The following is a 27,959-nucleotide window of genomic DNA, read 5'->3' as shown; positions in this document are numbered from 1 at the left end:
CTGGTTTAAATACCTTGTTCGGTCTCTCGTTGTCTCGTATCGGTATCACCTGCAGGAGATGGGTCTTCACTCTGGACACATACGTCCCTATCACAGCCAACAACATGATGGTTACGTTCAGCTTTCACAGTTTCCACAACGATTTCAGGCTCTTCATGGTCATTATTGTCATCTGTAGATATAGATTCACTTAAGGATTCTCCTTTGAAAGCCACAGCCTCTTCTGTTTCTACGTCTTCACTGGCTACACCTTCTTCATTGTCCATACTGTCTTTGAGGTCCATGTCTTTACCAGCTACAAGTTCTTCACTTTTCTTACCGTCTTTCAGGTCCATGTCTTTACCACATACAAGTTCTTTATGGTTCTTACTGTCCTTGGGGTCCATGTTTTCACAAGTTACATGTTCTTCACTGTGCTTACTATCTGTCAGGTCCATGTGCTCAACAGCTACAAGATCTTCCCTGTGCTTACGGTCTTTCAGGTCCAAGTCTTCACCAGCTAAAAGTTCTTCATTGTTCTTATGGTCTTTCAGGTCCATGTCTTCACCAGCTACAAGTTCTTCATTGTTCTTATGGTCTTTCAGGTCCATGTCTTCACCAGCTACATGTTCTTGCTTGTGCTTACTGTCTTTCAGGTCCATATCTTCACCAGCTACAACATCTTCCTTGTGCTTACTGTCTTTCAGGTCCATGTCTTCACCAGCTACAACATCTTCCTTGTGCTTACGGTCTTTCAGGTCCATGTCATCACCAGCTACAACATCTTCCTTGTGCTTACTGTCTTCCAGGTCCATGTCTTCACCAGCTACAACATCTTCCTTGTGCTTACGGTCTTTCAGGTCCATGTCTTCACCAGCTACAACATCTTCCTTGTGCTTACGGTCTTTCAGGTCCATGTCTTCACCAGCTACAACATCTTCCTTGTGCTTACGGTCTTTCAGGTCCATGTCTTCACCAGCTACAGGTGCTTCAATGCTCTTACGGTTTTTTAGGTCCATGTCTTCACCAGCTGCAAGTTCTTCCTTGTGCTTACTGTTTTTTAGGTCCATGTCTTCACCAGATAAACATGCTTCACTGTTCGTACGGTCTTTCAGGTCCATGTCTTCACCAGCTACAAGTTCTTCACTGTTGTTACCGTCTTTCAGGTCCATGTCTTCACCAGCTACAAGTTCTTCCTTGTGCTTACTGTTTTTTAGGTCCATGTCTTCACCAGATAAACATGTTTCACTGTTCGTATGGTCTTTGAGGTCCATGTCTTTACCAGCTACAAGTTCTTCACTGTTCTTACTATCTATAAAGTCCATGCCTTCATCAGCTACAAATTCTTCACCTGCACTAGCTACAAAATCTTGACTAAAGTCAACCAATGGACCCTCAACTATGGTGACCTCAAACTCTTCTTCAAAGCTTGTGCTAGCTTCTTCAATGGCTCGTTCTGTAGATACAATTTTTTCATCCCCTTGAATTACTCCTTCAAAATCTCTAGTTATCACCTTATCACACTCCGTGATGTCGCCGCTGGTTAAATCCTCATCACCTTCTGTCACAGCTACACTGTCTGTAGAGTCGTCAATTTCAAGCATGTCTATATCACCTAAACCTAGAGCTGTATTATCTTCACTGGTCACATCTTCACAGATAACCAGCCCATCTACTTTGATGGCTTTATTTTGTAAAATCAAAACATATTCATCAGGTTCAATCTCTAGAAGCTCTCCAGACACTTTGCTATCTGCAATATTTTCTTCCATAACATCTTCACTAGCAATGGCTGCCTTGTTTTCCTCATGAGCTTCAATAGTGCTAGCTTCTTCTTCAATGGCCCCTTGAATTGCTCCTTCAAAATCTCTAGTTTTTACTACATCACACTCAACTATGTCGGAACTGGTTAAATCCTCATCACCTTCTGTCACAGCTACACTTTCTGCAGAGTCTTCAATTTCGAGCATGTCTATATCACCTAAACCCAGGGCCATAGTATCTTCACTGGTCACATCTTCACAGATAACCAGTCCACCATAACTTCCCACATCATCTTTGATGGCTTTAGGTTTTAAAATCAAAACATATTCGTCAGGTTCAATCACTTGAAGCTCTCCAGACACTTTGCCATCTACAATATTTTCTTCCGCAACATCTTCACTAGCCATGGCTGCCTTGCTTTCCTCATCAACTTCAATAGTGCTAGCTTCTTCTTCAATGGCTCCTTCTGTAGATATTTCTTCATCCCTTTGAATTACTCCTTCAAAATCTGTAGTGAACACCCCATCACACTCAGTGATGTCAGCGCTGGTTAAATCCTCATCACCTTCTGTCACTGCTACAATGTCTACAGAGTCTTCAATTTCGAGCATGTCTATATCACCTAAACCCAGAGCCATATTATCTTCACAGATAACCAGCCCACCATAACTTCCCACATCTTCTTTGATGGGTTTGTTTTGTAAAATCAAAACACATTCTTCAGGTTCAATCTTTAGAAGATCTCCAGACATGTTGCCATCTACGATATCTTTTTCCATAACATCTTCACTAGCCATGGCCGTCTTGCTTTCCTCATCGACTACCATAGCTACCACAGTGTCAGTTTCCTCAACTTCTTCATTTATGCCAATGTTTTCTATTTTGAGAACATCTTCTTTAATCACTGAAGATACAATTTCATTCAATTCAATTTTGCTTTCTTGAGTAATTATGGTGGGAAGTGTCGCTCCAGCATTGTCCAGGTAACTCCCTGTTACAAAACTGTTGGTTTCTAAAGTTTTACTTCCCAGAGCGTTTCCACATTCCTTCACATTTTCACTTGTTACAGTGACTTCACTAAATGCAGCCTCCTCTTTTCCATCATTGCTCTGTGGTGTTTCTTCACTTTCTACATCATCCTTGGTGGGGAGAAGGTCTTCATTTCCCCCATAGTCTTCACTAGGCACATCAATGCCTTCTGTTGCTTCATTTTCTTGCTTTGTTCTGTCTGGAATACATGCAAGAACATTTTTTTTTCAATATCTATAAGCAAGATTCCAAAAAGTTTATATAGCTATAGCGTGTTCTTGTGTTTGGTATATATACTACTCGCAATGTCCTTTGAAACTACACTCAAAATGAAATCATCACATAAGGCTATAATAGAGAGCCATATTTATAGAATGTCATTATACTGGACATCGTCCATATTCTCAATAATGGGGGATGACATGAGAACTTTTAAGAAAATACTATACATTGTTGTCTACCTACCAAAAATCTTTCAGCCGTGAGAAAGAAAAGAAGGCCATATACTATAGTAATATGCAGAACATACAGTGAAGGAAATAAGTATTTGATCCCTTGCTGATTTTGTAAGTTTGCCCACTGTCAAAGACATGAACAGTCTAGAATTTTTAGGCTAGGTTAATTTTACCAGTGAGAGATAGATTATATAAAAAAAATAAAAAAAAAAATGAAAATCACATAGTCAAAATTATATATATTTATTTGCATTGTGCACAGAGAAATAAGTATTTGATCCCTTTGGCAAACAAGACTTAATACTTGGTGGCAAAACCCTTGTTGGCAAGCACAGCAGTCAGACGTTTTGTGTAGTTGATTATGAGGTTTGCACACGTTAGATGGAATTTTGGCCCACTACTCTTTGCATATCATCTGTAAATCATTAAGATTTCGAGGCTGTCACTTGGCAACTCGGATCTTCAGCTCCCTCCATAAGTTTACGATGGGATTAAGGTCTGGAGACTGGCTAGGCCACTCCATGACCTTAATGTGCTTCTTTTTGAGACACTCCTTTGTTGCCTTGGCTGTATGTTTCGGGTCATTGTCGTGCCGGAAGACCCAGCCACGAGCCATTTTTAATGTCCTAGTGGAGGGAAGGAGGTTGTCACTCAGGATTTGACGGTACATGGCTCCATCCATTCTCCCATTGATGCGGTGAAGTAGTCCTGTGCCCTTAGCAGAGAAACACCCCCAAAACATAATGTTTCCACCTCCATGCTTGACAGTGGGGACAGTGTTCTTTGGGTCATAGTGTAATGGCAGGGGAGTAAAGAAACAGACAGGGAGCCCTAATCTACCCACCACTCAGTCCCTGCCTACTTGCAACGACCCGCCCTAGGCGACGGGGTACAACTGGGCGACGGACCCTACGCTCAGTAGGTGCACGACAGACAGACAGACAAGGGGACACAAGCAAAGGGAAATGGGGCAGTTGCCCACGGCAACACCGTGAGCAACAAGAGAGGTGAACGAGCCGAGTCAAACCAGGAATGTACGAGGTACCAAACGCAGAGCAGGAGAGTAGTCAGTAAGCCGGGGTCAGTATGAAGCAAGGTCAAATAGCTAGGAGCTGCAGCAAGGCCAGGAAACCACACGAGAAGAATCACAAGCAAAGGAGGAACAGGAAATAGACAGAGGGCGGGAGCTAGCTCCGTCTGGCCAGGCTGCGATAGGCTCTCCCACTCCTAAGCCTGCCTTCCTGAGTGGTGGAAGATAGAGTCAGTCTCAGAGACATAGAACCAGGTGCAGACTGATTACCCATGGGCGTATACACAGAAGTTGTGCCTGGCAGATCCTTTACAGTACCCCCCCCTTTTATGAGGGGCCACCGGACCCTTACTAAGTGGACCTGGTTTATTGGGGAAACGAAGGTGGAACTTCCTGACCAATACCCCAGCGTGAACATCCCGGGCGGGTACCCAAGTCCTCTCCAATGGACCAGGTACTGGAGGGAGCCTTGGACAATCTTGCTGTCCACAATCTTGGCCACCTCGAATTCCACCCCCTCAGGGGTGAGAACGGGAACAGGAGGTTTCCTCGAGGGAGCCAAGGACGGGGAGCAGCGTTTAAGGAGGGAGGCATGAAACACGTCGTGTATACGAAAAGACTGGGGCAACTCCAGTCGGAAGGAGACAGGATTGAGGACTTCAATGACCTTATACGGCCCTATAAACCGGGGAGCAAACTTCTTGGACGGGACCTTAAGGCGCAAGTTCTTAGACGATAACCACACCAGATCCCCGACCATAAACAAGGGGTTAGCAGAACGTCTTCTATCAGCCTGAGTTTTTTGTATACTCTGGGACGCCTCTAGGTTCTTCTGAACCTGGGCCCAGACTGTGCACAGTTCCCGATGAACGACCTCTACCTCGGGATTGTTGGAACTACCAGGTGAAACGGAGAACTGTGGATTAAACCCAAAATTACAGAAAAAGGGGGAGACCCCCGACGAGTTACTGACCCGGTTATTAAGGGAAAATTCGGCGAGGGGAATGAATGAGACCCAATCAAATTGACAGTCAGAGATAAAACACCTTAAATATTGTTCTAGAGACTGATTAGTCCTCTCAGTTTGGCCATTAGTTTCAGGATGGAAGGCAGAGGAGAAGGACAGATCTATCTCCAACTTTTTACAGAAGGCTCTCCAAAACAATGAAACAAATTGTACCCCTCTGTCCGAAACAATATTGACAGGGACCCCATGGAGACGCAGGATGTGTTTGACAAACAAGGTAGCTAACGTCTTAGCATTGGGTAGTTTCTTGAGGGGCACAAAGTGGCACATCTTACTAAAGCGGTCTACTACCACCCACACCACCGACTTGCCTTGAGATGGAGGCAAATCGGTGATAAAATCCATGGAGATATGGGTCCAAGGTCTCTGGGGAATGGGCAAAGAACGTAGTAAGCCCGCTGGTCGGGACCTGGGAGTCTTGGACCTGGCACAAACCTCACAAGCGGCGTCGTAGGCCTTAACGTCTTTAGGCAACCCAGGCCACCAATAGTTTCTGCCAATGAGGTATTTGGTACCCAGGATGCCTGGATGACCAGATAGTGCGGAGTCATGATTTTCCCTAAGTACCCTTAGCCGGAGTTGCAGGGGAACAAACAGCTTGTTCTCAGGAAGGTTCCCGTGAGCTGAACCTTGATCAGCCGCAATTTCAGAGACTAAATCAGAATCAATAGAAGAAACGACTATACCAGGAGGCAAAATACAAGCAGGATCTTCCTCCGAAGGAGGGCTGGCCATGAAGCTACGCGACAGTGCATCGGCCTTAATATTTTTAGACCCAGCCCTATAGGTAACCAAAAAGTTGAATCTGGTAAAAAATAGCGCCCATCGAGATTGTCTCGGCTTTAGCCTCCGGGCAGATTCTAGGAAAACCAGATTCTTGTGGTCGGTAAGGACCGTTACCTGGTGCTTAGCCCCCTCCAGGAAGTGGCGCCACTCTTCAAATGCCCATTTAATGGCTAAGAGTTCGCGGTTGCCAATATCATAGTTACTCTCAGTGGGCGAGAACTTCCTGGAGAAGTAGGCACAGGGACGGAGATGGGTGAGGGACCTGGTACCCTGGGACAAGACAGCCCCCACTCCCACCTCGGATGCGTCAACCTCCACGATAAATGGCTCCATTTGGTTGGGCTGGACCAGCACCGGAGCCGAGATAAAGCACTTCTTAAGGACCTCAAAAGCCTGGACAGCCTCAGGAGGCCAGTGGAGGAGATCAGCACCTTTGCGAGTGAGGTCCGTAAGAGGCTTAGCGATGACCGAGAAGTTAGCAATAAATCTCCTGTAATAATTAGCGAACCCCAAGAAACACTGTAACGCCTTCAGGGAGGCAGGTTGGACCCATTCCGCCACAGCCTGGACCTTGGCGGGGTCCATGCGGAATTCATGAGGAGTGAGGATTTGACCCAAAAATGGTATCTCTTGCATCCCAAACATACATTTTTCGGTCTTAGCAAACAGATTGTTTTCCCGAAGGACCTGGAGCACCTTCCTGACATGCTCAATGTGGGAGGACAAGTCCTTGGAAAACACGAGTATGTCATCAAGGTACACTACAAGAAATACCCCCAGGTAATCCCTTAAAATCTAATTTATGAAATTCTGGAAGACCGTGGGGGCATTACACAACCCAAAGGGCATGACGAGGTATTCGAAATGACCTTCGGGCGTGTTAAACGCAGTCTTCCACTCATCCCCCTCTTTGATGCGGATAAGGTTATACGCCCCCCGTAGATCAAACTTAGAGAACCATTGGGCCCCCTGAACCTGATTGAAGAGATCAGGAATCAAAGGAAGGGGATACTGGTAACTTACAGTGACCTTATTCAAGTTACGGTAGTCAATGCATGGCCTAAGACCACCATCCTTCTTCCCTACGAAGAAGAAGCCAGCACCTACCGGAGAAGTAGAGGGGCCAATGTAACCCTTGGCCAGGCATTCCTGGATATACTCTCTCATGGCTTCACGTTTGGGACAAGAAAGGTTAAATATCCTACCCTTAGGGAGCTTAGCTCCTGGTACCAAATCGATAGCGCAATCGTATTCTCTATGAGGAGGTAACACTTCGGAGGCCTCCTTAGAGAAAACATCAGCGAAGTCCTGAACAAATTCAGGTAGCGTGTTCACCTCCTCAGGGGGAGAAATAGAATTAACAGAAAAACATGACGTCAAGCATTCATTACCCCATTTGGTAAGCTCCCCAGTATTCCAGTCAAACGTGGGATTATGCAACTGCAACCAGGGAAGGCCTAAAACCAAATCGGACGATAATCCCTGCATCAACAGTACAGAGCACTGCTCCAAATGCATGGAGCCAACAAGGAGTTCAAAAACAGGGGTATGCTGAGTAAAATAACCATTAGCAAGAGGAGTGGAGTCGATACCCACTACCGGGACAGGTTTAAGCAAATCAATCAAAGGCATAGCTAGAGACATAGCAAATTCCACAGACATGATATTAGCAGAAGACCCTGAATCCACGAAGGCACTGCCGGTAGCAGACCTACCACCAAAAGAGACCTGAAAGGGAAGCAAGATTTTATTACGTTTCATATTTACGGGAAATACCTGTGCGCCCAAGTGACCTCCCCGATGATCACTTAGGCGCGGAAGTTTTCCGGCTGCTTATTCTTACGCCTAGGACAGGTGTTCACTTGATGTTTGTCATCCCCACAATAGAAGCAGAGACCATTCTTCCTGCAGAACGCTCTACGTTGTCGGGGGGACACGGAGGCTCCGAGTTGCATAGGTACCTCCGAGTCTTCCGTGGAAGAGCGAAGCAACGGGACCTCGGGAGACATCATGGGGGAGTCAGAGGGGAAAACACAAAACCGTTCAAGTTGTCGTTCCCTGAGACGTCGGTCAAGTCGTACCGCTAAAGCCATAACCTGGTCTAAGGAGTCAGAACAGGGATAGCTAACTAGCAGGTCTTTCAGGGCGTTCGACAGACCCAACCTAAACTGGCACCTTAAGGCAGGGTCATTCCACGGAGAAGCTACGCACCACTTCCTAAAGTCAGAGCAATACTCCTCCACAGGTCTCTTACCCTGACGTAAGGTCACCAGCTGACTCTCGGCAAAGGCAGTCCTGTCAGTCTCGTCATAAATGAGTCCGAGAGCAGAAAAGAAACGGTCAACGGAGGAAAGTTCAGGGGCGTCAGGAGCCAGGGAGAAGGCCCATTCTTGGGGCCCTTCCTGGAGCCGGGACATAATTATACCCACCCGCTGGCTCTCAGAACCTGAGTAGTGGGGCTTTAAGCGAAAGTAGAGCTTACAACTCTCCCGAAAGGAGAGAAAAGTCCTCCGGTCCCCTGAGAACCGGTCAGGCAACTTGAGGTGGGGTTCAAGAGGTGAGGTGAGGGGTACTACCATGGCAGCGTCAGGCTGGTTGACCCTCTGAGCCAGGGCCTGGACCTGTAGGGAGAGACCCTGCATTTGCTGAGCCAGGGTCTCAAGGGGGTCCATAATAGAGTGAGGGACCAGGGTAGCCTAGGTATATGGGCTTGTGATTATGTAAGCTCCGTCTGGCCAGGCTGCGATAGGCTCTCCCACTCCTAAGCCTGCCTTCCTGAGTGGTGGAAGATGGAGTCAGTCTCAGAGACATAGAACCAGGTGCAGACTGATTACCCATGGGCGTATATACAGAAGTTGTGCCTGGCAGATCCTTTACACATAGGCAGCATTTCTCTTCCTCCAAACACGGCGAGTTGAGTTAATGCCAAAGAGCTCAATTTTAGTCTCATCTGACCACAGCACCTTCTCCCAATCACTCTCAGAATCATCCAGATGTTCATTTGCAAACTTCAGACGGGCCTGTACATGTGCCTTCTTGAGCAGGGGGACCTTGCGGGCACTGCAGGATTTTAATCCATTACGGCGTAATGTGTTACCAATGGTTTTCTTGGTGACTGTGGTCCCAGCTGCCTTTACATCATTAACAAGTTCCCCCCGTGTAGTTTTCGGCTGAGCTCTCACCTTCCTCAGGACCAAGGATACCCCACGAGGAGAGATTTTGCATGGAGCCCCAGATCGATGTCGATTGACAGTCATTTTGTATGTCTTCCATTTTCTTACTATTGCACCAACAGTTGTCTCCTTCTCACCCAGCGCCTTACTTATGGTTTTGTAGCCCATTCCAGCCTTGTGCAGGTTTATGATCTTGTCCCTGACATCCTTAGAAAGCTCTTTGGTCTTGCCCATGTTGTAGAGGTTAGAGTCAGACTGATTAATTGAGTCTGTGGACAGGAGTCTTTTATACAGGTGACCATGTAAGACAGCTGTCTTTAATGCAGGCACCAAGTTGATTTGGAGCGTGTAACTGGTCTGGAGGAGGCTGAACTCTTAATGGTTGGTAGGGGATCAAATACTTATTTCTCTGTGCAAAATGCAAATAAATACATATAATTTTGACTATGTGATTTTCTTTTTTTTTTTTTTATATAATCTATCTCTCACTGGTAAAATTAACCTAGCCTAAAAATTCTAGACTGTTCATGTCTTTGACAGTGGGCAAACTTACAAAATCAGCAAGGGATCAAATACTTATTTCCTTCACTGTAGTACGGTTAAAAAAAGACACATGTCCATAAAGTTCAACCAAGGGATGGGAAACATTTCTACACATAAGAGCTGATGTTTTTTTGTTCTAGGAAATTATCTTTTCCTTTTTTGCAGCATCTCCTGTCCCTGCTGCGACCAGCTCCTGCGGTGACTATTCCATAGATTCACAGTTCTCACAGTAAAGAAGGCTTGTCGCCTCTGCAGGTTGAACCTTTTTTCACCAGACGGAGGGAGCGCCCCCTTGTTTTTTTAGGGGGTTTTACATGGAACAGGATTTCACCATATTTTTTGTTTGTGCCAATCATACATTTATAGAAGTTAATCATGCCCCCCCCCCCCCCTTAGTCGTCCCTTTTCAAGGCTAAATAGGTTTAGTTCTTTAACAGGTTCCCGACCGCTGGCCGTAAATATACGGCCAGCGGTCAGGGTCTCTAAAGTCCGGCGTATAGTATATATACGGCCGCACTTCAGAGACTGTGCACGCGCGATCGCGTGCACACAGCTCTATGCCCTGGCTGTTGCTAACAGCCATGGGCACTGGGCAGAATGTCAGGGGTCAATCTTTTGGCCCCTGAACATGTGATCGCTGTGACAACCAATCACAGCGATCACATGCATTTCTGCATAGAAAACAGTGTGCACGCGATCGCGTGCACACAGCCCTGTGCCCTCGCTGTTACCAACAGCTCTGGGCACTGGGCAGAGTATCAGGGACCAATCTGATGGTCCCTGAACATGTGGTCGCTGTGACAACCAATCACAGCGATCACATGCATTTCTGCTTATAAAACAGTGTGCACGCGATCGCGTGCACACAGCCCTGTGCCCGCGATCGCGTGCGCACAGCCCTGTGCCCTCGCTGTTACCAACAGCTCTGGGCACTGGGCAGAGTATCAGGGACCAATCTGATGGTCCCTGAACATGTGGTCGCTGTGAAAATCACAGCGACCACATTTGTTTTATTTTGAGTTTTCTGGCAGTAAATCTCCTGCCTCTTTTCTTCTCCTCAAATATTGTTTCAGTTTGAGGAGAAAAAGAGACTCGGGAGAATTGCTGCCAGAAGATTACAGTGAAAAAAAAAAAAACAGTTACACTATAAAACATTCTCTGTATAGATAGATTTCTATCTATCTATACAATCTATCTATCCATCTATCTTTTTTTCTATCTATCTACCTTTCTTTCTTTTATTCTATTAGAATAGGCAGGTAGGGAGTATATAATTATATATATATCCACATATATATAATATATATAGCAATAGCGGTTTATTTTTTTGTTAGCGGTAGTGTAGATATATATAGCAGTTAGGCCCCATGCACACGACAGCAAAAAACCTCCGTTTTTGCGGACCGCAAAAACTGAGCCATTCACTTTCATTGAACGCTGACACCTTTCAGTAGCACTACGGAAGGGTGTCAGTGCCGTGGAAATGTTCCGGGAATTATGGAACATGTCCGTTCTTTCGCATTTTGCGGGCCGTGCTCCCATACTTTGTATGGGAGCACGGCCCGAAAATGCGGCTGTCAGTCAGCGGCCTGCCGTGCCCGCGATCGCGGACAGCAATTGCGGGCACGGTCGTGTGCATGGGGCCTTAGTTTGTGTGTTTTATAAAAAAAATAAAAAAATAAAATTTGTTTAGTTAGTGTTAGTGTTAGTTACGTTATGGCGAGGAAGTTGTTTAGCGCAGAGGAGGCATACGCCATGCTGTGGTCTGAGTCGGAGACCGCATCAGAGATGGCGTCCGAGATGGAACCTGTTTTAGGTAGTGACGATGACAGCGTCACTTCAGGTTCATCTTCAGGGGACGTTGTCCCTGATGCAGTCGAAACTGCAGAACATGAAAGCGCAGGGCCAAGTAGCGCTGTAGCACGGGACAGCCTGGTCCCTCCAGTCCAGGCTCTTGTATGGGCACCTGCCCCATCTTTTGGGCCTAGAATCCACGGATTTACGACCACTCCTGGCATAACCGTGGACAATACAAATTTTGTCCAAATGGATTACTTCCATTTATTTATAACGGACGACATCCTAAATCAGATTGTCCACGAAACAAATTTATATGCCACGCAATATATAAGGCAGAAACCTTCATCCACCCATGCCAGAGATTGGACGCCCACCAATTTGCAGGAATTAAAAAAAAATTTGGGGCTCACCCTAAATATGGGTATTGTCAAAAAGCCCTCCATTAGGTCTTACTGGTCAACAAGACCCGCCCAAGCCACCCCAGTATATTCTGCAGTAATGCCCAGGTCTCGTTATGAGACAATAATGAGGTTCCTCCACTTCAATGACAACGCACAGGCCCCCCCCAAGTACCGATGCAAACCGGGATCGGTTGTTCAAAATAAGACCGCTAATAAATTCCCTGAATAATTTATTTCTGCAACTCTACACCCCTGAGCAGAATGTAAGTGTGGACGAGCAGATATTTTGGAAGTGTTATAGAAACTCTGTTGAGTTTTGTAAAACCAGCTTTGAAAAAAAGCGATATGTGAAATAATCTTCTTCTATCCTCCGCCCTCCTACATCTCTATGTGATAAATAAGGCCACATATTTGGTATCCCCGTGCACGGGAGAAGTGGCAGAATGTGAACGGAGATTAATTTTGACCGTGGTCTATACCGTGTGTGAAAAATGCTGGTATAAACTGACGCATTTGCTAAAAAAATGCTAATTTTATTTTGTTCCATCTTATTCAAGAAACTTTCAGAAGAAAACTGGACTGTCTAAAAATATGATAAACCCCTTGAAGAAAACCTTGTGGGGTCTACTTGTGTGAATGAAGTCATTTATGGGGTGTTTCTAATGTTTCAGCAGCATTAGGCCCCCCAGAAAACAGTATGCGGCTATAAAGTCAAGTGCAGAATTCCTGGACCGAAAAGGCCAAAAAGCCTCCTTTTATGCCAAGCCCTGGCACATGCCCGCACAGTGAATAAGGCTCACATATTTGGTATCCCCATGCACGGGAGAAGTGGAAGAATGTGAAAGGAGATGAATTTTGGCTATGGTCTATACCGTGTGTGAAAAATACTAGCCTAAACTGACGCATTTGCTAAAAAAGTGCTGATTTTATTTTGTTCCATCTTATTCAAGAAACTTTCAGAAGAAAACTGGACTTGCTAAAAATATGATAAACCCCTTGAAGGAAACCTTGTGGGGTCTACTTGTGTGAACGAAGTCATTTATGGGGTGTTTCTAATCTTTCAGCAGCATTAGGCCCCCCAGAAAACAGTATGCGGCTATAAAATCAAGTGCAGAATTCCTGGACCGAAAAGGCCAAAAAGCCTCTTTTTATGCCAAGCCCTGGCACATGCCCATGAATAAAGCACACATATTTGGTATCCCCATGCACGGGAGAAGAGGAAGAATGTGAAATGCGATGAATTTTGTCCGTGGTCCATTTTGTGTGTGAAAAAGCTAGCATAAACTGACGCATTTGTTAAAAAAAAAAGCTAATTTTATTTTGTTCCATCTTATTCAAGAAACTTTCAGAAGAAAACTGGACTGTCTAAAAATATGATAAACCCCTTGAAGGAAACCTTGTGGGGTCTACTTGTGTGAATGAAGTCATTTATGGGGTGATTCTAATGTTTCAGCAGCATTAGGACCCCCAGAAAACAGTATGCGGCTATAAAATCAAATGCAAAATTCCTGGACCAAAAAGCCTCCTTTTATGCCAAGCCCTGGCACATGCCCGCACAGTGAATAAGGCTCACATATTTGGTATCCCCATGCACGGGAGAAGTGGAAGAACGTGAAAGGAGATGAATTTTGGCCGTGGTCTATACCGTGTGTGAAAAATACTAGCCTAAACTGACGCATTTGCTAAAAAAGTGCTGATTTTATTTTGTTCCATCTTATTCAAGAAACTTTCAGAAGAAAACTGGACTTGCTAAAAATGTGATAAACCCCTTGAAGGAAACCTTGTGGGGTCTACTTGTGTGAATGAAGTAATTTATGGGGTGTTTCCAATGTTTCAGCAGTATTAGGCCCCCCAGAAAACAGTATGCGGCTCTAAAATCAAATGCAAAATTCCTGGACCGAAAAGGCCAAAAAGCCTCCTTTTATGCCAAGCCCTGGCACATGCCCGCACAGCGAATAAGGCACACATATTTGGTATCCCCATGCACGGGAGAAGTGGAAGAATGTGAAAGGAGATTAATTTTGGCCGTGGTTCATACCGTGTGTGAAAAATGCTAGCATAAACCGACGCAATTGTTAAATTCTTGCATTTTTTTCCAATTTTGCCCACTTTAGAGAAAAAAAAAAAAATGATATATACTGACAAATGCCACTAAAACAAAGCCCTATCTGTCCTTTAAAAAGAGTGTAAAATTCAAAGATGAACTTTATTCACCTGCTGAGTTATAGTCATCTAAAGAAGCGCAAAGCAAAATTGTGAAATTTGCTCTGGTCATTTAGCTGTAAAACAGCCTAGTCCTTAACCGGTTAATCTTTCCTCATAACTTAGATTCTCCATGCCCCTTATTAGCTTCGTTGCTCTTCTTTGTATTTTCTCCAACTCCAGGGCATCCTTTCTATATACTGGAGCCCAGAACTGAAATGCATCTAGTTGAGGCCGCACTAATGCTTTGTAAAGTGGTAATATTACATCCCTGTCCCGCGAGTCCATGCCTCTTTTAATACACGACAAGATCTTGCTGTCCTTAGAAGCAGCTGATTGACATTGCATGCTGTTATTTAGTCTATGATCTACAAGTACACCTAGATCCTTCTGTGCCAGTCCCTTGGCACTATACCAGTCACTAGAGAATCTCTAAATAATATGAAGAGGGGGACAGAAAGAACTGAACTAAGCACTTTAATAACTCGAGGGTGTAACCCATCTGGTCCCAGGGGCCTTGTGTACATTTATTTTATTTAACTTGGCTTGGACCATATCTACATTCAGCCAATTCAGTATATCAACTGATATATTAACAGCACTGGCAGCGGCTACATCAGCTGCTCTTTCTTCTGTTGTATATACAGAGGAGAAGAACCCATTTAGTAACTCTGCCTTCTCTTGATCCCCTGTGACCAACTCCCCATTACCATTATCTAGGGGTCCTGCATGTTCAGACCTTGGCTTTTTGCATTTATATACTTGAAGAATTTTTGGGGATTTGTTTTACTATCCTTGGCCACCTGCCTTTCATTTTGTATTTTTGCTGATTTTATTACTTTTTTGCAGATTTTATTAAGCGGTTTGTAATATACAAAGGCTACAGATGTACCCTCAGATTTGTATTTTTCAAATGCCCTTTTTTTTGTCATCATATATTGCCCTTTTTACAGAAGGTGTAAGCTATGTGGGGTTTAATTTTAGTCGCTTATACTTGTTACCTATGGGAAAAAATTTTGCACTATAATTATACAAAGTAGATTTTAAGATCTCCTATTTATCATTTGTACCATTATTTGACATTAGTTCTTCCCAGTCTATATCCTGATTTGCAGCCCTCATCCTGGGGAAATTGGCCTTCTTAAAATTAAGTGTGTTTGCCCTCCCAGCCTGCGTTTGTTTTTTACAGTATAGGTAAAATATAACTATGTTGTGATCACTGTTCCCGAGGTTTTCACGAACATTGACATTCCCAACAAGCTCTGCATTATTAGAAATGACCAGATCCAACAGAGCGTCACCTCTAGTCGGGTCTTCCATAAACTGGCCCATAAAATTTTCCTGCAACAGTTTGAGGAAATTGTTCTATGCAGCCAAATCCAACCTGCCTTGCAGTGGGCTCTGTTGAAGACCATAGAGAAGCATTAGACTCTGCTGATCAGAGTAGTGACGGACTTGAGGTAGCGGATTACCTGCACGCTTTATCCGGATAGTCTCCAGCTGCCTTTGGGGAATCGCTTACAGAGCAATTCCATAACTTGCACTCTGGGGAGTTGCTCATCTAATGATTCCGTTACAGTTTCTATGGTAAACTAAAGTACAACGCTAAGCATTTCATACGTTTTTAAATTTTTATTGATAAATACATCAAGTTTATGCAAAGACTCAATATTTACAATGTTGAACCTTCTTTTCAAGACTTCTGCAATTCGTCCTGGCATACTGGAAATCAGTTTCTGGGCCAAATCCTTACTGATGGTTACCCATTCTTACCTAATCAGTGCTTGGAGTTTATCACAATTTCTGTGTTTTTGTTTGTCCACCCGGTTTTTGAGGATTGACCACAGGTTCTCAATGGGATTGAGACCTGGGGAGTTTCCTGGCCATAGACCAAAATTTTCAAGGTTTTGTTCACCGAGTCCCTTTGTTATCACTTTTGCATTGTGACATGGTGCTTCATCATGTTGGAAAAATAATTGTTCAACAAATTGCTCCTGGATAGTTGGGAGAAGTTGCTCTTGGAGGATGTTTAGATATTATTCTTTATTTACGGAAGTGTTCCTAGGAAAAATTGTGAGTGGGCCCACTCCCTTGGATGAAAAGCAACCCCACACATGAATGGTCTCAGGATGCTTTACTGTTGGCATGACACAGGATTCATGGTGGCGCTCACCTTTTCTTCTCAGGAAAATAATTCTTCTAGATGTCCCAAACAGCCTGTAGGGGGCTTCAGAGAAAATAACTTTACCTCATTCATCTGTAGTTCAATCCCTGTACTTCCTGTACAATGTCAGGCTGTTCTTGATGTTTTTCTTGGAGAGAAGTGGCTTCTTTGCTGCTCTTCTTGACACCAGGCCGGCCTCCAAAAGCCTTCGCCTCACTGTGCGTTTAGATGCACTGACACCTTCCTGCTGCCATTCTTGAGCAAGCTCTGCACTGGTGTTGAAACGATCCCATAGCTGAATCCTTCTTAGGAGACGGTCCTGAAACTTGATGGACTTTCTTGGGCGCCCCTAAGCCTTCTTCACAGCAATTGAATGTCTCCTTAAAGTTCTAGATGATCCCATAAATGGTTGATTTAGGGGCAATCTTACAAGAAGCAATGTCCTTGCATGTAAAGTCCCTTTGATGCAAAGCAATGACGACTGCACGTGTTTCCTTGGAGGTAACCATGGTTAACAGAAGAAGACCATGATTTCAAAGCACCATCTCCCTTTTAAAGCAACTAGTCTGCTCTTATAATTCAATCAGCATGACGGAGTGATATTAGATACCTTGTCATCCTTAACACTTTCTCCTGAGCGAACGAGTAGATCACTGATGTTAGCAGATCATTTTGTAGCAGGGCTGAAATGCAGTGGAAATGGAGTTTTTGTGATTAAGTGAATTGTCATGGCAAGGAATGACTTTGCAATTATTTGCAATTCATCTGATCACTCTTCATAACAATCTATAGAGTTATATATAAAAACTGAAGCAGCAAACTTTGTGAAAACCAAAACGTGTCAGTCTCAAAACTTTTGACCAGGACTGTAGAAATGACATTAATAAGAGTGTGGTCAATACCAAATCTCACACATGATTTGTTCTTTCCAAAAACTTTACAAAGGACCAGGATTAAGAGGATTATTGTAGCGTCCATGGCCACAGGCCGTCGGGTTTACTCACCTCCCGGCGCCATGGATCCGCTCCGGTCTGCTGTGTCCCGTAGGGTGCCCTTAAAGGGCCAGTGCGCGCACAGAGGAAATCATCATCAACTGCCATGATTTTTTGGTCTTTAAGAAGGCCCCAGGCCTTCTGATCCTTGCCTGAGCATTGTTAGTTTTCCCAATCCGTCTTGCAAATGGTCCCTTAGTGTTTCCCGTTCCAGTTGTTACCCGTGCAGTTACCTGTTCCTGCATCCCGTGCTGTTCTTTTTCCTGTGCCTATTAGTGTCGGAGTCCGCCACGTCCTGTGTCTTCTGCCACGTCCAGGAGGAATTCGCCACGTCTGGCGCAACCTGCGGCATCTGTGTCATCCGCCACGTCCTGTGTCTTCTGCCACGTCCGGAGGAATTCGCCACGTCTGGCGCAACATGCGGCACCTGTGACATCCGCCACATTTGGAGTTACCTGCTGCACCAATCTCTATCAGTGACAGAGCTGCGGCCACTGTCTGGACTATCCAGGTACCCTTGTGCGGTACAGGTCCAGGATTGCATAGACCAAACAGTCCTTTTTGAGGATGACTAGCTTAAATAGAAACCTGTGAATGACACGTAGGTCCAAGAGTGATGGTCACGGGGGATAGAAGAAAATGCTTTCTTGTACCCCGTGGAAACCACTTCTCTGACCCTGGCATCATCCACCACGAATAGCCAAAACGTCCAAAAAGAGAAGGAGGCTGCTTCCCATCCAAGTGGGAAACTCAGGTGGGAGCACCTCTCCAGACAGAGGAGGACTTGGAAACTGCTGCCTAGTAAGAAGTGAAACCTGGTAGGGCCTGGGGTTGCCAAACTTGAAGAATGGTCTCCTTTTTTACTGCGAGAAAGACTATCTCTCTGCATGGAAGAAAACCGCCAAAAGGACCAAAAGGGGGCTGACCTATAACTTTGGTCTGAACGTTTCAGTCTAGTTTGGGGAAGAAGGGCGCTTTTGCTCCCTGTCGGCCCAGAAATTATCTCAAGGCTGTTGCCGAACAAATGGGTTCCTATAACGTGAGGGTCAGTCAAGGACTATTTAAAAGCGGTGTCTGCAATGCATCCTTTTATCTGGTCTGAAAAATATAGTATGATTCATGACCCATTCACTGAACCACAAATAAGACATGTATAGATTAGTAACATTTGTTATATAATAAAAAATGTACATGAAGAACTTCTTTTAAAAAAAGCTGTAGGCGATCGTGATTTTGTTTTACTGGCATGAACGGGGGGGTTCACGTCTTGCTGCTCAATCCATTTTTATGTAATGTTATTTTTTTGTAAATTAACTATTTAATAGACAATTTTTACTTTTTGTAGAATCTTCAAACGCTTCTGTAGTCGCAGCTCCCGGAACAATAGTTTCCTCAATTATATCACTTTCTGCATGAATGATAGATGTTATTTGTAAAGATGTATGTTCTATAAAAAAACAAACCAAAAGAAAACAAACAATACACATTGTAAAAGACAAGACAAATGACAAACAGATAAAAATAAATGGAATAAGTATGGGCCAAAATAATATTAAAATGTAACTAAACTTTTAAAAAACGTTTGACATGTCATAGTGACATGTCAGAAGTTTTGATTTGTGGGGGTCCGAGCGCTAAAACGAAGCGACAGAAGAGCTCGCGTGAGCACTGTGACATCTCGTTTCTAATCTGCTTTCCTTGGAAAGCCGAGCCAGTGGTGTATGGACTCCTAGACTATCTATTAAGACCGTACACAGCTCAGAGGAAAACCGATCAGAAATGTAGCGGCAAAGCCCTCAACCAATCGCTTCTGAAGCATCATTTTAATGATCGGTGGAGGTCTCAGTGCTCGAACCCCATCCCAACAAAACCTATGACATGTCAAAAGTTGTTTACACGTTTATTTACACTTTGTTACAGTAGTATACATTTCACAACAAAAGGGAATTTATTTATCTTTGGAAAGTTAACCTAATGTGCCGTAAATGTAGCCATATGATCCCTCTACGAGAGGGATTTAGTTCTTTACATATAGCATGCCCTTTCTGTCAGCCAGGTTTGGGGGGCTTTCAGTACGTGCAATCTAAAGTAGACAACCCCTTCAAAAACCATCCAACGCCGACTAGAAACTCACAATAACACAAAGTGATTCTGACATCACCATTTTGCCTAGCAAACGAGTCAAAAACATGTGTAAACAAACCTTTGTATGACATCCAAGCATCGTCTTTGCGGAGCAAATGAACTTTCTAGCGTTAAGTAAGTAATGTTGGAAGTGCCAAGTAAGCAGTCTCAATCCCGGCAAGTGCTCCTGGTCTTGACATGTAACCCTGCCTAACTCCTGACCCTCGCTAAGGATTGAAGTCGCCAGGCTGTGTCGATGTCACCGCAACCTTCCCTGAAATCTCCCACTATTCATTTTTGGAAAAAACATGCGCGGTACACGGACCGCGAATATGCAGGCCCAAAACGAACATATTTTAGGGAAGAAACAGTGATGTCTACATAACCTGGAACCGTCAATCATGAGCGAGGGGGAGGAGTTGGGCAGGTTACATAGCGCGACCAGAAGAGCTTGCCAGGCTTGATACTGCCCTCGGAGCACTTGCAGGCTAATTTGCATAACACAATCAATTTTCTTTATCTTGGAAATTAAGATACTAAGAAGTAATACAAAGGAATGGGTGTACATGGTTTTAAGTGACCTCCCTAGCGCTGGGACTCGTTTGATAGGCAGAATCATGAAAACATATATCTTTTAATCACTGCATATAGAAAAGTTTAAAATATCTCTAAATATATCACCACTCAGTTCTCCTGTGTGGTGTAGTATAGAGGATCTGTCAGCTCTCCTGTGTGGTGTAGTATAGAGGAGCTTTCAGCTCTCCTGTGTGGAGTAGTATAGAGGAGCTGTCAGCTCTCCTGTGTGGTGTAGTATAGAGAAGCTGTCAGCTCTCCTGTGTGGTGTAGTATAGAGGAGCTGTCACCTCTCCTGTGTGGTGTAGTATAGAGGATATGTCAGCTCTCCTGCGTGGTGTAGTATAGAGGATCTGTCAGCTTTCCTGCGTGGTGTAGTATAGAGGATCTGTCAGTTCTCCTGTGTGGTGTAGTATAGAGGATATGTCAGCTCTCCTGCGTGGTGTAGTATAGAGGATCGGTCAGCTCTCCTGTGTGGTGTAGTATAGAGGAGCTGTTAGTTCTCCTGTGTGGTGTAGTATAGAGGAGCTGTCAGCTCTCCTGTGTGGTGTAGTATAGAGGAGCTGTCAGCTCTCCTGTGTGGTGTAGTATAGAGGACCTGTCAGTTCTCCTGTGTGGTGTAGTATAGAGGACCTGTCAGTTCTCCTGTGTGGTGTAGTATAGAGGATCTGTCCACTCTCCTGTGTGGTGTAGTATAGAGGACCTGTCAGCTCTCCTGTGTGGTGTAGTATAGAGGATCTGTCAGCTCTACTGTGTGGTGTAGTATAGAGGAGCTGTCAGCTTTCCTGTGTGGTGTAGTATAGAGGATCTGTCAGCTCTCCTGTGTGGTGTAGTATAGAGGATCTGTCCGCTCTCCTGTGTGGTGTTGTATAGAGGAGCGGTCAGCTCACCTGTGTGGTGTAGTGTAGAGGAGCTGTCAGTTTTCCTGTGTGGTGTAGTATAGAGGATCTGTCCGCTCTCCTGTGTGGTGTTGTATAGAGGAGCTGTCAGCTCTCCTGTGTGGTGTAGTATAGAGGACCTGTCAGCTCTACTGTGTGGTGTAGTATAGAGGAGCTGTCAGCTTTCCTGTGTGGTGTAGTATAGAGGATCTGTCAGCTCTCCTGTGTGGTGTAGTATAGAGGATCTGTCCTCTCTCCTGTGTGGTGTTGTATAGAGGAGCTGTCAGCTCTCCTGTGTGGTGTAGTATAGAGGATCTGTCCGCTCTCCTGTGTGGTGTTGTATAGAGGAGCTGTCAGCTCTCCTGTGTGGTGTAGTATAGAGGATCTGTCCGCTCTCCTGTGTGGTGTTGTATAGAGGATCTGTCCGCTCTCCTGTGTGGTGTAGTATAGAGGAGCTGTCAGCTCTCCTGTGTGGTGTAGTATAGAGGAGCTATCAGCTCTCCTGTGTGGTGTAGTATAGAGGAGCTCTCTAGTCTCCTGTGTGGTGTAGTATAGAGGAGCTGTCTGCTCTCCTGTGTGGTGTAGTATAGAGGACCTGTCAGCTCTCCTGTGTGGTGTAGTATAGAGGACCTGTCAGTTCTCCTGTGTGGTGTAGTATAGAGGATCTGTCCGCTCTCGTGTGTGGTGTTGTATAGAGGAGCTGTCAGCTCTCCTGTGTGGTGTAGTATAGAGGATCTGTCAGCTCTCCTGTGTGGTGTAGTATAGAGGACTTGTCAGTTCTCCTGTGTGGTGTAGTATAGAGGATCTGTCCGCTCTCCTGTGTGGTGTTGTATAGAGGAGCTGTCAGCTCTCCTGTGTGGTGTAGTATAGAGGATGTCAGCTCTCCTGTGTGCTGTAGTATAGAGGATCTGTCAGCTCTCCTGTGTGGTGTAGTATAGAGGATCTGTCCGCCCTCCTGTGTGGTGTTGTATAGAGGAGCTGTCAGATCTCCTGTGTGGTGTAGTATAGAGGAGCGGTCAGCTTTCCTGTGTGGTGTAGTATAGAGGAGCGGTCAGCTTTCCTGTGTGGTGTAGTATAGAGGATCTGTCAGTTCTCCTGTGTGGTGTAGTATAGAGGAGCTGTCAGCTCTCCTGTGTGGTGTAGTATAGAGGACCTCTCAGCTCTCCTGTGTGTTGTAGTATAGAGGAGCTGTCAGCTCTGCTGTGTGGTGTAGTATAGAGGATCTGTCAGTTCTCCTGTGTGGTGTAGTAAAGAGGATCTGTCCGCTCTCCTGTGTGGTGTTGTATAGAGGAGCTGTCAGCTCTCCTGTGTGGTGTAGTATAGAGGAGCTGTCAGCTCTCCTGTGTGGTGTAGTATAGAGGAGTTATTAGCTCTCCTGTGTGGTGTTGTATAGAGGATCTGTCAGCTCTCCTGTGTGGTGTAGTATAGAGGAGCTATCAGCTCTCCTGTGTGGTGTAGTATAGAGGATATTTCAGCTCTCCTGTGTGGTGTTGTATAGAGGATCTGTCAGCTCTCCTGTGTGGTGTAGTATAGAGGAGCTGTCAGCTTTCCTGTGTGGTGTAGTATAGAGGATCTGTCAGCTCTCCTGTGTGGTGTAGTATAGAGGAGCTGTCAGCTCTCCTGTGTGGTGTAGTATAGAGGAGCTGTCAGCTCTCCTGTGTGGTGTTGTATAGAGGAGCTGTCAGCTCTCCTGTGTGGTGTAGTATAGAGGAGCTGTCAGCTCTCCTGTGTGGTGTAGTATAGAGGACCTGTCAGCTCTCCTGTGTAGTGAAGTATAGAGGATCTGTCCGCTCTCCTGTGTGGTGTTGTATAGAAGAGCGGTCAGCTCACCTGTGTGGTGTAGTGTAGAGGAGCTGTCAGCTCTCCTGTGTGGTGTAGTATAGAGGACCAGTCAGTTCTCCTGTGTGGTGTAGTATAGAGGATCAGTCAGTTCTCCTGTGTGGTGTAGTATAGAGGAGCTGTCAGCTCTCCTGTGTGGTGTAGTATAGAGGAGCTGTCAGCTCTCCTGTGTGGTGTAGTATAGAGGATCGGTCAGTTCTCCTGTGTGGTGTTGTATAGAGGAGCGGTCCGCTCTCCTGTGTGGTGTTGTATAGAGGAGCGGTCCGCTCTCCTGTGTGGTGTTGTATAGAGGAGCGGTCAGCTCTCCTGTGTGGTGTTGTATAGAGGAGCGGTCAGCTCTCCTGTGTGGTGTAGTATGGAGGAGCTGTCAGCTCTCCTGTGTGGTGTAGTATAGAGGAGCTATCAGCTCTCCTGTGTGGTGTAGTATAGAGGAGCTATCAGCTCTCCTGTGTGGTGTAGTATAGAGGAGCTCTCTATTCTCCTGTGTGGTGTAGTATAGAGGAGCGGTCAGCTCTCCTGTGTGGTGTAGTATAGAGGAGCGGTCAACTCTCCTGTGTGGTGTAGTATAGAGGAGCGGTCAGCTTTCCTGTGTGGTGTAGTACAGAGGAGATGTCAGCTCTCCTGTGTGGTGTAGTATAGAGGAGCGGTCAGCTCTCCTGTGTGGTGTAGTATAGAGGAGCGGTCAGCTCTCCTGTGTGGTGTAGAGGAGCTGTCAGCTCTCCTGTGTGGCGTAGTACAGAGGAGATGTCAGCTCTCCTGTGTGTTGTAGAATAGTGAAGCGGTCACCAGACCCCTAAAATTAATCCAGACCACAAACAAGGCCCTAAATTTAAAATCAGACCCCAAATTAATCTAGACTTCAGATTAGAGCACAAAACTAATTCAGACCTCAGACCAGATCCCCAAATAAATTTAGACCCCAAAATTAAGCCAGACCACAGACGAGACCCAGAAATAATAAAAAAATCATTACATTTAGGCCTTTACACCTGCGTCAGTGCGTTCCATTGTTCTGCTCCGTCAGAGGAGCAGAACAAGGGAAAAACTAATGCAACGGTTCCGTCCGTCGTTTTACCGCATAGCGTGCGGCTCTGGTAATGTCAGGCGAATCTGCGACGGAGGCCCCTAACGAAGCCTCCAACGCAGAAGTAAACGAAGAATAAGGCACCAGACACCTCTATTTACGTACTGCTCCTTGCTCCAGGGTACACTTCAGCTGAAGAAGACCCAGGAGTTAGGAGCAGTAAGGCCTCATTCACACGGCAGGGTTTCCCGTCCGGGTGCCGGCCGTTCATAAATCGGCCGGCACCCGGCTGCATTAGGAATGATAGACCCCTAATGGGGCTATTCACACGACCGATTTTTTGACGGCCGGAAAATCCGGCCGTCAAAAAATAGGACATGCTCTATCTTTGCCCGGGCACCCGGCCGCCCGGCTCCCATAGAAGTCTATGGGGCCGGGTATTACACGGCCATCACCGGAATGTGTTCCGAGTGATGGCCGGGTTTCCCGGCGCTTGCGCTCTATCTCCTCCTCCTCACAGCGCAGAGTGCATGTGAGGAGGAGGAGTTGATGCCATTCTGACGAATGGCATCGCTGCACACTGTGTTGCAGGGCCGGGGTGTACAGCATGTGGAGGGAGCGCTGCGCTGGCTCCCTTCCCCTGCTTGTTAAAAGCACCCTGGCTCGGCGACACCTTAGATGGCGCCGCTAGTAGCAGCAGCTGCTGCTGCTACTACTGCAGCGACGCCACTATAGCAGAGCAGGGAGGTATCTCCCCGCTCTGCTATGTGCTAGCCGCACTTTAGCTCCTTGAAGGAGCGGAATCCCCGTGTGTTCGGGGATTCCGCTCCTGGACAGAGCGCTTGATGTCTCTGTCCATATCTGGGCAGTGACATCAGGGGAAACTCCTGAAGCGGAATCCCCGAACACATGGGGATTCCCCTTCAGGAGCTGCCGCTGATGTCACTGTCCGGATCTGCCCGGCACGGATGCATAACTTTATGCAAACCGGCCGGGCAGAATGGCCGATTTTACCGGCCGGCACTCGGGCTCGGACCCGACCCGGTCGTGTGAATCCCGCCTAAGTGATACTGGTTGTTACTGGGATTAATCCAATAGATAACGGCCAATATAGGTGCAGACTTCTCTATTCAAATTTATATGGGTAAAATCTGCAAATTATCTGCGCAAAAGCCCTTATAGGGCATTCTGCATATTGGAATGGAGGAAATATAGTGGCCGTATACACCTGCTACCATACCTTCTGTTAAAACCAGACAGCACGCTACATAGAGCACTGCTACCCACCACAATGTTAAAGGGTTATCCCGAAACAGTGTTGACCCGAAACAACTGTAACAAACTCTCAGTTGAGAGCAGAGCGTTTTGTTTTTTTGTAAAACTCCTTTAAAGCATACCTATCAAGATAAGTTTGTTCAGTAGTACATGAACTTTGAAATGTGAAACTTTGTCATAGGTTATTAGGGGAAAGGGACTTTTCTCCAGCAGCATGTAGTTCTCCTTTCCCTGCCTGCAGAAACCTTTTAAACCACCAAAAAAATCCTCCTGCTGTAAAAAAAATAAAAAATAAGACACGGAGGAAGGGTACGCAGCTACAGTTTCTTCGTTTCCATGTATGTGAGACTGAATTCCGTAAAGGCCCTTTGACACGGCCCGTCCTGGACTGTGTAAACGAGCGCCGATCAATGAGACAGCTCGTTGATCGGCGCTCGTTTGCGCCTTTCACAAGGAGCTAGTATAGGGACGAGCGCTCCTTACTCCGATCGCTTCTCCCTATGCATTATTATCATGTCGGCAGCGCGTCTCCCCTTTTACGTATGTGCTGCCGACAAAGATAATATTTAACTTTTTAAAAACTATACGATCAGCTGATGAACGAGCGTTTGCTTGTTCATCTGCTGATCGCTGCCCTGTTTATACAGGGCAATTATCGTCAACCAGCGTTATATGAACGATTGTTTGCCCGATAATTGGCATGTGTAAAAGGACCTTAACTGGTTGCCGACACAGGACGAGAATGCTCGTCCTGAGCGGCGGGTGCTTCGCGCATTAGGATGAGCATTCTCGTCCTGTGTGACAGCCGTGTTCGTTCGCGATCGGGGCAACAGCTGTAATACACAGCCGCAGCCCCGCTCTTACCTGCAGAGAGAAGAGAAACCTTTTCTCTCTTTGACGTTAACCCATTGAATGCTGCGATCAAAGCTGATCACGGCGTTCAAAGTAAATAAGGGGAGGGGGGGCCGCCTTTTGATTGAGTCACAGAAAATCCCTGTGACATGATCAAAGCCCATAACTTGTGTGACACCCATGGCCGCGGACCGTCGGGATTACTCACCCCCTGACGGCCGCAGCCATGGATCAGTGAGCGCTGGCCCCCATCTCTTTCTCAGGAGACGCCAGCGCTCACTTACGCTTCACTCTGCTGTGTCTCGTAGGGTGCGCATGTCGGTCTTAAAGGGCCAGCGTGCGCACCTGAATTGTATGAATTGTATACCAAATTAGCCCATGATCACCCTGGACTATAAGAAGGGCCCTGCCCCTTCCTTGATTGCCTGAGCGTTGTTGTGTTACCGATGTTAGTCTTTGCAAGTGGTCCCTTAGTGTTTTCCAATTCCCAGTGTTCCCGTTCCTGCTACCTGTATCCTGTGCTTCCTTGTTCCTGGAGTCGTATTCTGCTATATACTACGCCTTCCGTGTTACACCGCGCCTGCTGTCTGCCTGCTGCCAAGGTCCCATCCAAGACTACCATCGCTACTGTCTGAAGTTACCACAGGTACCCTTATTCGTACTATAGACTGTGACTTGGTATCCTGTTGGCCGGCTGCTATCCCGCTACGGCGGTACGGCCCAATGGGTCCACGTACCCATCGTGACAACTTGTGTGGCCAGACAGCCCAGGGTCCATTGAAGGAACCCAGGGCTGCCTGACCATATTTCCTGTTGTATTGGGCATACTGAGGTATGCCCTAACAACTGCCTGTGTACAATCAGTACACAGGCTAATGTACTGGCATATAGATATATGCCAGTACATTAGTTAAAAAATAAAAATGAAAAATCCCTTTATGGGATTAAAAAAAATAAAAATAAAAATAAAAAAGTTACATTTATGTAAAAAAAATTGTTAAATAAAAAAAAAAAAATGCAAAAAACCACAATAAATAAACTTTTTAAAATAGAAGTCCCAAAACACGAAATAGACATATTTGGTATCGCCACGACCGCAACAACCTGTACAACAAATGTATAATATTATTTATGATGATCGGTGTATGGTGTAAAAAAAAATTATTATTATTAAAGCTGCAGCAGAACTGCTTTTGTTGCCAAAATAAAAATTGATATAAATTAAACGAGCTCCCTAAACTTTTCAAAAAAATTGTAATATGACAAAAAGTACAGAGATACAGCAAATTATAAAAGGTGTTTTCTGGGATCATTACAATTTTTCTTTTTAAGTCCAGGAAGATCCCTTGAACGTTAGTGTCACGCTTATAAGCTAGAAATCCCATAAGTAATACAGCAAAATTATGAGGATGCGGATGTCTTAATAGTGGCGCGTGTCCACCTTATATTAGGTACCTTCTTTCGCAGCGTCATCGGAAATTGTTTCATCCTTAAGTAGAATCAATTTCTCATTGAAGTGAAGAATCAGACTCTCCAGAGACTCAGAAGCGTCCCGGGACAATAGTTCTAGAGGAAGTATAACAAAATAAGTTCATAATCCTGTGCTGGTTAATTTCTAAATATATCTTTATAGCGGCCAAAGTGCTGTTTTCCTGAACAGAGCTCCGGATCCCCAGCACCGAGATATATGTAAAAGATAACATGTTGATTAACTGCAGCCACCACTAGAGGGAGCTTAGGAGCTTCCTGCATACTCAATATTATAAAGTTCTGGATTCTTAGGGCCTGTTCACATCTGCGTCAGGGTTCCGTCAGACCTTTTATGTCACAGGAACCCATGAACGAAAAGCCAAACAGAAATTTTGAAAATGGTTTCCGTTTGTCTCCTTCTGCAAGGTTTCAGTTTTTTAGAAAAAAACAAGTAGAACAGTTACTGCGCTATTTATTCAGCTAAAAAAATGGAAACCTTATGAAACAAAGAGAAACGGAAACCATTTGCAACAGAAGCATTACCATTGAAATCAATGGTAATGAAAACGGAATCTATGG

At 45.4% G+C, this 27,959-nt stretch overlaps 1 protein-coding gene across 4 annotated transcripts in view; it reads right to left on the bottom strand.

The window, feature by feature from the left end:
* TDRD6 (tudor domain containing 6) overlaps window positions 1–27,959 on the bottom strand; it is an 81,591-nt gene that overhangs the window by 16,629 nt on the left and 37,003 nt on the right. Inside the window, exons 4-6 of one of the 4 annotated variants that reach the window (XM_075860956.1) lie at window positions 27,366–27,476; window positions 18,682–18,792; window positions 14–2,971 (exon numbers count right to left, since the gene is read on the bottom strand). In XM_075860956.1, the coding sequence (XP_075717071.1) occupies window positions 14–2,971; window positions 18,682–18,792; window positions 27,366–27,476 (3,180 nt within the window). The remainder of the gene's footprint in view (window positions 1–13; window positions 2,972–18,681; window positions 18,793–27,365; window positions 27,477–27,959) is intronic. The other 3 variants (XM_075860957.1, XM_075860958.1, XM_075860959.1) reach the window with 3 other exon arrangements.

The sequence above is a fragment of the Rhinoderma darwinii genome, chromosome 4 (assembly GCF_050947455.1).
Source record: "Rhinoderma darwinii isolate aRhiDar2 chromosome 4, aRhiDar2.hap1, whole genome shotgun sequence".
Lineage (NCBI taxonomy): Eukaryota > Metazoa > Chordata > Amphibia > Anura > Rhinodermatidae > Rhinoderma > Rhinoderma darwinii.
The sequence above is the reverse complement of the archived record's forward strand: the minus strand, read 5'-3'. Positions and strand labels throughout refer to the sequence as shown.